Raw genomic sequence first — 12,923 nt, forward strand, 5'->3', positions numbered from 1 at the left:
ACGCTGTCAGTCGCTATTTGACTCTGTGGCTGCGTGATGCAGCTCGAGTCAAATACCCTCATTTCACCCTTGCTCACTATAGTCTCCAGTAGCTCAGTGGTTAGAGCATCCGTACTAGATCACGGAGGGTCGTGGGTTCGAATCCCATCTGGGTCTCGGATTTTTCCGAGTCCTATTTCATGGACTTAGACAAGATGAAGACAATTACGCGGCTCCCCTGTTAAATCTTCTCTTATTGTGAGAAGAAACCGGCTCCTCTGTACAGTCATGCGATTTTTTAAGGCACTTTTACTAACTATTTTATCTCCCATATCGTGACGATTTGACCAAAAACGTACTGTGGAATATCAAACTAGCGAGGACGTTAATCTGTAATTTCCAGGAGATTTCGTACGATTCATTTCGACTCGTCAACAATTCTTCACCAAGAAATATCCAGCCAGTCGCACTGAAATCGTCACTAGTTTTAAACTAAAACCTCTAAAATGGTTTCATGGTCAGTTTTTGTGGATTTTTTCATTTAACGGCCTTACTACCCATCGAACTCTGTACAAGTTATGTTCCTATAAATTTCGTATTTTATGAGCGCACGGGTTTTTTACACGTTCTGAAAATTGGCTGTTGTTTTCGACAGCTTCTTCCCAACTGCTCTGCAAATATCAGCTAGAATTTGTCCGTAATTATAAGTTTTTTTCGTTCTCGAGGGTTTAAACAAATTCTCAGAAGAAACATAACCAGTCGTACCCGGCTGAGAAGCTGCCGTTACAAATTTAACTTTAAAATCAAACTGGCAAATTCTGCCTTGATCGCTTGGGTGTGTTTCGATTCCTCGGTGCCTTGGTTTGTTTTGACGGAAGTCAACTTGTGTTAACATGGTTATCTGTTATTGGCTAATTTGCTAATAAGACGTCAATCAGCGTGTGTTAAGTCAACGATTAAAATGTGGGCGTTTTTCCGAAATAGGGGGTCTTGCTGGCGTTCCCTCAGTCTCCTTCCCCAACTTTCGCGCGGCCAGTTTCCGGAAAATCGTTTCGGAGCTCTTCTGTCGAACAGGAACGCTTGCTACGCAGGCTAGAAGCATAAAAACCCATTTTACTACTCTGTTTGTTTTTTTCGTTACCAACCGCCAGGTTCATTTTTATTTGGTCTTTTCGGCTTTTACAAACACATACCATGAGATCATATCTAAAAACACGGATTAACGTAAAGTACTTTATTTTCGGCAGAGCCCACTACTCAAACAAAATGGTCAACAGATGAAAAGGAAGCTGTATTTAAGTATCTCTCCCACTGGATAAGGCAGAGACATGTTCCAGGAAAATTTGATTGCAAAAAGTGTATTTTTACAGCCGGTGGTACCCCTAAGCAGAAAGACTGGAGATCGGTGAAATATTATGTAAAAAGCCAGATTGACAAAAGGAAACAGGTATTTACTCCTAAGAAGTAAGAACGTGACTGATTAGACCTCAGAGAGCTGTATCTAGGGCAAAGTGAGGTCATTTACTCACTAGCTTAATTTTCAATGTCAAAAAAGTGTTGACGGGCCTGTGCGACTCCTGCCATTCGCAAGCGATTCTAAAATCTATGCCTTCAAAGTTTAGCTCTGACTAAGGTATCTTTTAACGACTTTTCTTTGCGATATGATAGTATGGGTGGCTCCTTAAATAATTCTCTAAGGTGCGGTTGGTTTTGAATAAGGTGCCATTTCCCCACAAGTATGTTCTTGAGGCTAGGTAAAGCCGGATGGTATTGTGTAACAAAAGGCAATATTTTCTTTTGTGTGCTGTTGCCTTTGTTTTCAAGTGACCTCTCTCTATCCGTAAGTTAACTTCAGATAGGATTTTTTCTGAAAATTTATTTGGGTATCCTCTATTCTTTAGACGTGTTCTGAAACTCTGCATGTTATTATTAAACGTCAAGACTGACGAATTTGTTCTTAGGAGGCATAGCGCTTCTCTTTTATGAATCCTTTCTTAACGCCTGGTGGATCATGACACGAATAGAAATTCGTGTATTGAAAGGTCTCTGTCCGTTTGTAATGTGTTTGCACATCAAGGGTGGATTCTCTATTGAATCTTTCGCCTTTGTACACTATTGTGTTTCAAGAATGTAATTTCTGAGTCTGATATTTCAGCTGTAAATTTGATTGTATCGTGGTAGTTGTTTGCCCTTTGCACAAAAATTTTCTATATTCTCTTCGGTTGTGTCCCACAGACAGAAGACAGAGCTAACCTTTGAAGGGATAGATTTTAGAATCGCTTGCGAATGGCAGGAGTCGCGCAACCCCGTCAACACTTTTTTAAGGGATTATTCAATGTAAAGAATGAGTTTAAATATATCGTTTCCTTGAGTTTTTGGGCCCTTGAACCACGAGGGAACAAGGCGCCACTACAAGATATAATTATTTTGCATAAACATCACTGAAATCAAAAAACGTTCGTGGTTACATGAAGCATGGCAAGTCGCCTTACCAAAATAACCACAAGCTCAGTTTTCCACGAATGAAGCTCACCAAATTTAACCCACGAAAAAAAAAAAAAAAAAAAAAGGTAGAAGATAAGTGCTTTTCCGACGCGAAGGCGGTTGTTTCCGCTCCGAAAGAACACCGGAAACAAGAAAACGCATTGTGGAACATTCTTTTAACAAAATTCTTTACAATGTCATTCTCTGGCTTTTGGATGCGAACTTTAAATTACCTTGTGTAGATAGATAACAATGGACTGACAAAAGTGGCTCAGTTTATTTTCACGAAAACAATAAAATTCCATTTTAATGAATCACCCCATCCCATCTACCATTCCAAGTGTATGTGTGAGCGAACTTTTCACAAAGACTCGGGAAGAAACTTTCAAACGAAAAACAAAGAAAGGAAAACTTGGGCAAAGCAAAGCGGAACTTGTTTGGTCACTTCACGAGCATTCGTAATTGTAGGATAACAACAAAGTAATATAACCCCTTCGTTGAAAAAAGATATCAATAATTTACTTCATCATAATGTCAAGTCAAAATGTAGATTTTGTCAATTTTAATTTCACATTGGCAGATGGCGGATAGTTTATTTTTTGCACCCCTATCCGTCTGTCCCAAAATATCTTTCATGACCAAGTCACTCTTATAATCCCACTTAAAGCGCGTGCGAGTTCTGATTAAACATACGCGTTCGTAACGTGAAAGATACAGCATTCAGTGGGGGTTCAATACAGTTAGATAGTGCGAGACTGAACCCCTTAAGGGTTCTAGTTTTTAGCCGATTTCACATTGAATCGTCAGCGGAAAAAGAAAAAAAAAGTTGAAATCTATCAAGGGTAAAATTAGATGTTGGTGTGGAGTTACGAAACACGTAAACCAACACAGGATAGAGAAAATTAACTAATAACTTGTCATAAGTCCTTTCTTCAAACTAGTATTCTTAAGAGCCTAGAACCTCTGTCGTGTGAGTTGTAACCTTTCCATGTAATTCTGTGCAATTAGATCTCGACGCTTCAACAAAGAATGAAATAACGCACGACATGGGTGAATGAATATGTAAATTTACGATAGTTTTAATGGGACAGGCAACCTTGGCAGTCATCCTTGCCTTCGATAAGTCTTTTTCGCGAAAAGTCAGAATAATTTTGGAGCTACTTTTAGACCCTTACCCATCTCTTTTAAGATTCTCGATATTATTTTTCATCGGCTGTCTTGTTTATACAATGGACTTTCCGTTCTTGAGCTCCATAAGGGTGTATTTTGTTTAAAGATCCACTTAAACGCTATTCGCGTTACGATGACTTTCGACGTCTTGCAGGAAAATTACATATTATACTGTGTACAACGGATCCCCCTGAAACCTCCCAAAAATACGCGCACGTAACTCTATCCACAAAGATACTACTTAGCAAGGGAGTGTCAGGAAAGACTTTTTCCGACACGAAAAGAAAAAAAAAAAAAAAGGTATTTTCTAACTGGATTGCCAATGGCAACCCAGTAACAAATGACCACTTTGCATAACGCGAGTTGATTCAAGAAAGCACCAAAACTAAGGAGGCGTTCTGCATTACAAGGAAGTAAAAGCATGAGGTAAAGTTTTACACTTTCTTTATTACTCTTCCAAAGGAGAACTTTACAGGGCTTCAGTTGACAGTTGATAGTCGTTGGAAATTCGACCAAAGTTATTATTTTTTTGTTTTTTTTGTTGTTGTTGTAAATTTGAAAGAGTTAGCAAACGAGCACTAATAATCCATTTGAAGAAGCAGCATATCATCGTCTACTAAAACTGAAAACTTGTAAATTACAACTTTGGAAACCCCAAGGGCTTAAGAAGAATGATAATTTCCATTGGACTGAAAATCAAAAGAAGGCGGCCACACACACAAACATATATATGTGACCGAGAAAGGGAAAACGTACACTAACGATTTTTCGTTTAACGGCGAAAACCGTTTCGTTTTCGTTTTAAACCGTTTTAAACACTAATGCTAAGCGTATAAACAATTTTGCTTTTCGTTTTTCTGAACTTAGCTTCCGTTTAACGCTTTTGCAAAATCGTTTTTTAAAGAACTGTTAGCGTTTAACGCTTCGGAGAAAGCGTTGAAACAGTTTTCTCTTCCGTATAATAAAATAACGGCATAGACAGTTCAACGATTTGGATCACCATTTAAACGCTAAACTAATCCACTCATCCAGAACCCATGCAATGAGAACACAGGTTTGAACGACGATACGTCGCTTCGCGTGCCTTTGCTGGTGTTGTATTTTTCGAAGTCGAGCCCCTCCAATTTCAACAAGACGGAAACAGTTTGTGTTTCTCTGAAAACCAAAAATTTTGATAAGGGATTATTCAATGGGAACACTGAGTTTAAATATCGTTTCCTTGAGTTTTTAGGCCCTTGAACTACGAGGGAACAAAGCGCCGCCGCACAATATAATTATTTTGCATAAACATTACTGACATTAAAAAAGTTCATGGTTACACGACACATTGCAAGTTGCCTTACCAAAATAACCACAAACTCAGTTTCCCACGAACGAAGCTCACCAAATTTAACCCACGAAAAAGAAAAGGTAGAAGATAAGTGCTTTTCCGACGCGAAGGCGGTTGTTTCCGCTCCGAAAGAACACCGGAAACAAGAAAACGCATTGTGGAACATTCTTTTCACAAAATTCTTCACAATGTCATTCTCTGGCTTTTGGATGCGAACTTTAAATTACCTTGTGTAGATAACAATGGACTGACAAAAGTGGCTCAGTTTATTTTCACGAAAACAATAAAATTCCATTTTAATGAATCACCCCATCCCATCTACCATTCCAAGTGTATGTGTGAGCGAACTTTTCACAAAGACTCGGGAAGAAACTTTTAAACGAAAAAACAAAGAAACGAAAACTTCGCAAAGCAAAGCGGAACTTGTTTGGTGACTTGACGAGCATTCGTAATTGTAGAATAACAGCAAAGTAATATAACCCCTTCGTTGAAAAAAGACATCAATAATTTACTTGATCATAATGTCAAGTCAAAATGTAGATGTTGTGAATTTTAATTTCACATCGGCAGATGGCGGATAATTTTTTTTTGTGCACCCCTATCCGTCTGTCCCAAAATATCTTTCAGGACCAAGTCACTCTTATAATCCAACTTAAAGCGCGAGCGAATTCTCGTTAAACATACGCGTTCGTAACGTGAAAGATACAGCATTCAGTGGGGGTTCAATACAGTTAGATAGTGCGAGACTTAACCACTTAAGGGTTCTAGTTTTTAGCCGATTTCACATAGAATCCTCAGCGGAAAAAGAAAAAAAAAGTTGAAATCTATCAAGGGTAAAATTAGATGTTGGTGTGGAGTTACGAAACACGTAAACCAACACAGGAAAGAGAAAATTAACTAATAACTTGTCATAGATCCTTTCTTCAAACTAGTATTCTTAATAGCCTAAAACCTTTGTTGTTTGAGTTGTAACCATTACAAGTATTCATATTTGTATAGGTAATCATACGGTTTCGAGTTCAATTTGGAATTAATTTGCACGAGTGAGTTTTTGAAAAAGCTGAAATTGCACGAGCCGCTTCGGCGAGTGCAATTTCAGCTTTTTCAAAAACTCACAAGTGCAAATTAATTCCAAATTGAACGAGAAAAACCGTATGATTACTTATTAATAATACAAACATGAAAAAATTCGCGTGGAAAAAGTGCCGGAAGATGTTTCTTGAAGCCCTTTTTTTCGCATTCGAGAAAAATTTTTTCAGAGTTTTTGTACAAAATTTTGGTCATTGCCGTTTACATGAGATCATTGGCCTACAACTTTCCCAATGTCTTTCTGCACTACGGCGGCTGTGATGGTCAAAACTCACACTCATGATTCAGGGGCTATAATCGCACAAAAAAACTGCCAATTGGAGGGGTAGAATCGCACTGCCACGAGTAGGGGTCAAATAGCACTGCCATTGTAGGGCTTAAATCGCACTGCCACGAGTAGGGCTTAAATCGCACAAAACTCCCACGAGTAGGGGGATAAACGTAAAGAATATTCAATCGAGCCCCATTTGGGGGCATAATTGCATTAAAAATAAAATTAGTTAAAATGAATGGTCAATTCTTCAATCAACTGTTTTTTTTTCTCACTGATCTGTTCAAGAGCGGCTTCTTTATCATTGTTAGCATATCTTGCCATTGTCTTATATCTTTTTCCCAAGATTTTATTGTCGAAATAGAAAAACTTGTCATTTTCATTGTCTTTGATTTTTATTTTGTCATCTAATTTGGCAATTCGCTCTTCCAACTGTTTTTGATTTTCTATCTCCACTTTAAACACGACCTTTTTTGGTTTCAAAGGATTTGCTTTTACATTTAGCAATAATTTGCCATATTTTTCTGCATATTCTTGTATGTAAGCATTTTCTATTTTTTCCAAACTTTTCTTGTCGTTTGTTGGAGCTTTGACCACGAGCTCAATCACAGGCTTTTTCTTCCTGTATTTATATATTTGGCTTTTGCTGTCCTTCAAATGACGACTTAATCGTGTTGCCAGGTCCTCGCATGTTGATCCAATGTAAACCTTATCATCAACCAGCACCTTGTATATTTTGCCTTCAGAATACAGACTGTTAAATTTGGCATTGGTTAATTCTAATACTGGCATATCACGAATTTTGTATTTGTAGTTCAAATCTTTGTTGACAAGATGAATGTATTTGAATTTAGTGGTTCTGCTCAAAGCAGTATACAATAATTTTTTGTCCATTTTTTCCACATCATAAATATTGTAAGGTTCATTGATATCTGCTCCTTGGCATTTATGTACAGTTACACAAAAACTTGGAATGAAACACTGAGAAAATGTTTTCATGTCGAACTCCTTGCCATCAATCCATATTGAGTCTTCCGAAATACTTTCAATCGTAAATTCCATTGTATTGAATATTTCACGATCTTTTAAATTTTCAGTTGCAATTACAAGCATGTCAACACACACTTTGTATTCTTCTTTCTTGTCATTGTATTTGAACACAACATTTTCATGTTTTTTGCCTTCCACAAACTTATCACAACAACGCGTATTGACTTCAATTCTGGTTTTGTTCAAATAACATATATTTTTGTATAATTCAGTGACAGGAGAAAAGTTTTTTGCTAATTTACCTTTTTTCAAAAACTGGTCAAGTACAGTGTGTGTTTTTTTGTCATAGCGGGAAGAACCTTCAATGTATTCCATTGTTACAATTTTTGGGCACATTTGTCTGACAGACATTGATCTTAGATAGTCATAACTTATTCTGCTCCCTGATTCGACAGGAGAACATTGATTTGGATCGCCAAACATGTAAACCTTGATGCCATACAACACAAAGGCTTTGTAAATCAGTGTTATCCACTTGTTAGGTACCATTGAAAATTCATCGATGAATATGGTTTTGTCTTCCAAGCTTTTTAGATTTGTTTCAGATGAGAAACCGTTCCATTCACAAAAATAAGAATCAAATGTATGACAAATAGCGTCAGGATCAATTTCGTTTTTTTCTGCACATATTTTAATTTCTTCAACAAATGACTGAAAGTTTTTGTTTCTTCTACTCATCTTAACCGGTAATCCTTTAAACGGTCCACTAGAAACGCATCCCATTTTTCTCAATCTGTCTTTGACGTTCTGGACAGCTTTATTCGTAAAACTTAACACAATAGGCTTGTCAGTTTTCATTACCATTTTACACATTTTAGTTGTTTTGCCAGAACCAGCTTGCCCGTTATACATACGACCTTCTCCTTTTACAGCTTTGTAACTGTCAAAATCCATATTTTCTCTGTAATGACGCTCAAAATAGCACAAAGGAGTGTCTGTTATGTATGCTTTACCAATGTTTTTTACATCAAACACAACATCCTTTTTATTTTTCAACGCAGGTCTTGGATTGGTGATGAATATGCCATCTGTATTGTAAGCATACAACGCACTCTTTTCACCATAGCATTTGCGTATCAGCTTCAAACATTCCAATATTGCCTGAGAAACGACAAATCTGTTTACACTTGTATGGTCTGAAAACATTCGTTCGCATTTTTGTTCTTTAATCAAGTAGATTTCATTGAAGCTGTCAATTATGATATTGCGCCCGTCCTTGATGCCTTGTGTCCAACAAGCCATTGCTGTATCATACTCAACACATGTAAAACCTGAATTAATCCTGTTGTATTTTCTTCCAAGATCACCAATGAAACTGTTTGCCAATTGTTTGGCTTTGTCTTCAGGAAATGTTTCAAACACATATTTTAAAAATGGCTTGAATGTACTTGGCTTGAGAGCTTTATTGGAAACAATCTTGTATTTGATTTGCTTTTCAGACATTGTTAGTTCATCGACCAAATATGACACCAAATCTCCACTGTAAAACCCAGCTTCGATTTTTAAAGGTGTGTCATAATTATACAACACAGTTTCTTCAATATAAAATTCGCCACATTTTCTAAGATCGCTTCTGCAATGAAACGGTTCTACTACGTCATGTATGCTATAAACAGGAATTGCTGTTCCATTGTTGAGCAAAACATTCGGATACGATTTGGATATGTCAATGTTGACCACATCATCTGGAATATCTTCTGTTGTACACCATTGTAACGCTCTTGGATAATAATCATCAAGCATTTCACGAGTTTGCACATTATACGTAGATGTAGGTAAATAACCACACAATTGTTTGAATAAGGCAGAAGCCAATCCCGTGAAAGTTTGATTAACCCATATAAAATCATGAGTCTTGTACAAACTATGCAATTTATCGCAAATTGATTTCCTGTTGTCGTATTCGTCGTTCAAGAGAAACATGTTGTTCCGGTGATCTATGAAACCATCTAATATCCCATTGTTGTTCCAATGCAAGTACTCCACATAATAACAAGTGGAATGTATGTATGCATCAATGGCCTCCATCATTTTAACATCTTCGGGCAAAACGATAATGTTGTCTTTTTTATCTAATTCGTATATATCATCTAACCTGTCCAGTTTATGCACAAATTCGTGTTTTCTGGACCATTTCATTTCAGTCATGTATTTTAACAAGTCATTGCAGCCTCCTTGGTTTGCTTTGGCTGCTGTGAGTTTCAATTTTTCGTCTGTAATGGGATAACAATGATGGTCTTTGACAATGTAGACCAGTGAAACATCACAATTGTGCTTATTAGTATGTGATTTGAATTTCCTGTATGTGCTATCATAAGCATGAATAGACACATTTGAATGGCAACTCTTGGCCCAATCGATCAATTCTTTTGTTGTCATTCTTGGTGGATCCGCACAATATTTGAAGATCTCATTTTTCAATTTTTTATAATCATATGTTTTAAAACCTCTTTTGCCGCGAACCTGATCCCAAACATAATCAATCACACAACTGTCTGAACCATACGATTTTGGTTTTCTTTGTTTGCTCAACAAATATGACTCTAATTTCAAACCAGCCATAAAATGATGAGCAAAAAATTGCGGGTTGTGTGTTATTACTTTGCCTCCAATTCTGGTTATCACTTCGGCTGACAAAGGCTCGAAGTTGTTTTCCAATAATGTGTACATGAAAAATTTGTACATGTCTTTGAGACTCAACTCAGGTACATCCATTTGAAATGGACCAAATGTTTTATTTGTGATCCCTCCGTGCATCAGATTTTTGATTGTGAGAAATACTGTGACAGAAACACGCTCACGTCTTCCTCCCATTTTATTGATCCGCTGTTCAAACAATGTCGCAAATGACGAGCTTTTTCTCACAAATGGACCAGCCATACTGATTTCTTGTCTTCTGTATTTACTAAGTGAAGCATTTTTTTTGTCATACACTATTTTTTCCCTCATACTATTGCTTGCGATATTTTTTCTCATATATAATAACTATAGATAATATTTCTTTAAGTCAAAATTGGGTGCGTTTGAAGTTGAACACATACCGGAGTATGTATTTAACTGTGTCAAAGATAAGTGAACGAATTATTTATTGCTGTTTTCATGTTAGTCATAAATATAACCCGTATTATATGTAAAAGCATTTTTGAAATGTTTCTTTGTTTTAAGATGACAATGTTTTCCAGCAAGAGAGTAGTTTTTGCCATTGTTGCATATTTCGCAGTACCATTCTTTGTGCAACATGTAGTCGGTTTTCTTTTTTCTTCTTTCTTCATCAGTGTAAAATCTTGGACGGCCGAATTGCTTTTGATCTTTCATATAATATACCTATATATTTTATTTTTATATGGTTTCAATCAGAATCATCTTCAGAATCATCTTCAGAATCATCTTCAGATTCATCTTCAGATTTATTTGGTTTGTATTTGCTGAAAGCTTGTTTTATCTGTTGCAACATGTCGTCGTTTATGTCATCGGGATCCATTACAAAGATTTTTTTTCCATCTGTTACCATGACCATTAATTTTTTATTGAAATGCACCAATTTCAATTTAACGGGTGGATGAATGACAGACAACACATCGGAATAAATCAAATCTTCCAAAAAGACTTTCAACGAAGGATCACGAATTACATGGGACATTAAAGCATTGAATAATGATTTTGAGTTCATACTATATGTTTAGATTTTATTCTTATGTATTTTGCGCTTGTATCAATTTCAATGGTGCCAAAAAATCACGGTATCTTTGAAACTCTCTGAACAAAAAATCCATTTTGGAATCAATTATTTGAAACATTTTGTCGATTTCTTTCTTTGGTCCTCCTGTTTCCAATGCTTTCAACAATAATGGCAACCCTTTGGAATTAACATAATGCATGTAATCCGCGTTTCTCACTATTATATCGCAAATCATTTCTGTGACTACTTTTCTTACAGCCATTGTTTCTACTATTTGGCTTCCTCTGAATGTCATATACTAATTGTTTACATTTCTTTTCAACAAATTGTTTTTATAATTCTTCATCATTGTCAGACGACTCAGATTCTTGCGAACTTGAGCAGCTTTCTTCAGATATACTTTCTTGCGATGGCGTCCAATCGGAATCTGAACCAGAGTCTTGATCGCTCTCATAATAGAAACCAAACTTTTCTTCATTTTCAAACTTGTCCATATAATATAAGTATATATTTTTATTTTTTTATAAGTCTTTATGCGCGTTTGTTCGACCACAATTCATATGTTTTCAATGTCTTTCAATGGTATCCAACTGTTGAATTCATCACTGTATCCCTTCCATTTTACCAAAGCTTGTTTCTTTTTGTAGTCTCTTCTGATCACTTTGTCAATACGGAAAATATCCTGCTTTGCTTTTAATAATTCAGGTTCATAAAAACTGCCTTGTATCTCTTCACCTCTGAGATCTTTTAGTTTGTATGTTATTGGATTAGTGTATTGGATCTTATCAACTGTAAACACTTCTTCGGTCCAGTTTGGAGTATATCCTTTATCGAACACATTCCGTTTATACTTGGATATTCGAACCTGGTCACCTGTTTTGAATTTAGGTTTCTGTTTTAATGGCTCCATATCACCATATAGATTGAAGTAAACTATACCTTCATTCCTCTTATTAGATGCTTCTGCAGGTGTCATCTTTATGCTTGAATGTTTTGTATTATTATACTGTTTCACTAGTTTGGACAGCATATCGAGATACATTGTATTACCTTGAACTGTGAACTGCTTCCACATTTTGGACTTGATTGTTCTATTCCATCTTTCGACCACTGAGGATTTCTCTTCATTTTCAGTGGAGTACATATGTATCCCATTTTTGTCTAACAAGTCCTTCAAGTGTTTGTTATAGAACTCCTTTCCCTTATCAACCCATAAATATTGTGGTCTTCTGCCTTCCTTGAATATTGTTTTGAATGCTTCAGTAACGGATTCACCTTTCTTATCCTTCAATGGGACAATCCAACCGTATTTGCTGAAAACATCAATAACCATGAGAAGATACCGATAACCTTTATTCCATTTGCTAAACTGTTGCATTTCAACTAGATCACTTGCCCATATTTCATCAATATGATTTACGATTACACGCCGCCGAGTAAAGTTGCGTCTTATAGATGCATGTAATTCATCTGCTAATTTTTCTTGCCAGTTACCCGACGGCTTTTTCCGTTTTTTGAAACTCCAAGACCTAGTTTCTGCTTTGTATTGATAACATTTCTTGCCAACCAATGCCCCCATTGTCTTTCATTATACGGTACGTTGTCTAAAGCTTGAACCATTTTCCTATCTGCTTTGTTTTTACATTTCCTATCATCCTTGCAGACGGAATAATCAACATCGTGTTGCATTGCTATTGCATCAGTTTTGCCAGTGGGCATATCATATATTTCCAATATTTGACCAGTTTTTGGGTCATACTTCAGTTGATTTTCTAAATCATTATAAGGTCCTGTGTAATGATGCCCAGGTAATGTCCATCCACCTTTTGGTTTCGGCAATTTACCAATAGCTTTGTGAATGTCAACAGCGC

The 12,923-nt window shown here is 36.4% G+C and overlaps 1 protein-coding gene across 1 annotated transcript; it reads right to left on the bottom strand.

Annotated features, from left to right (window-relative positions):
• Positions 1–6,548: 6,548 nt before the first annotated feature.
• On the bottom strand, positions 6,549–10,253 carry LOC138025633 (uncharacterized). Its single transcript, XM_068872817.1, has one exon. The coding sequence runs from the start codon at positions 10,251–10,253 to the stop codon at positions 6,549–6,551; it is 3,705 nt and encodes a 1,234-aa protein (XP_068728918.1).
• Between the last annotated feature and the right edge of the window lie 2,670 nt (positions 10,254–12,923).

This window comes from Montipora capricornis, chromosome 12 (assembly GCF_036669925.1).
Source record: "Montipora capricornis isolate CH-2021 chromosome 12, ASM3666992v2, whole genome shotgun sequence".
NCBI lineage: Eukaryota > Metazoa > Cnidaria > Anthozoa > Scleractinia > Acroporidae > Montipora > Montipora capricornis.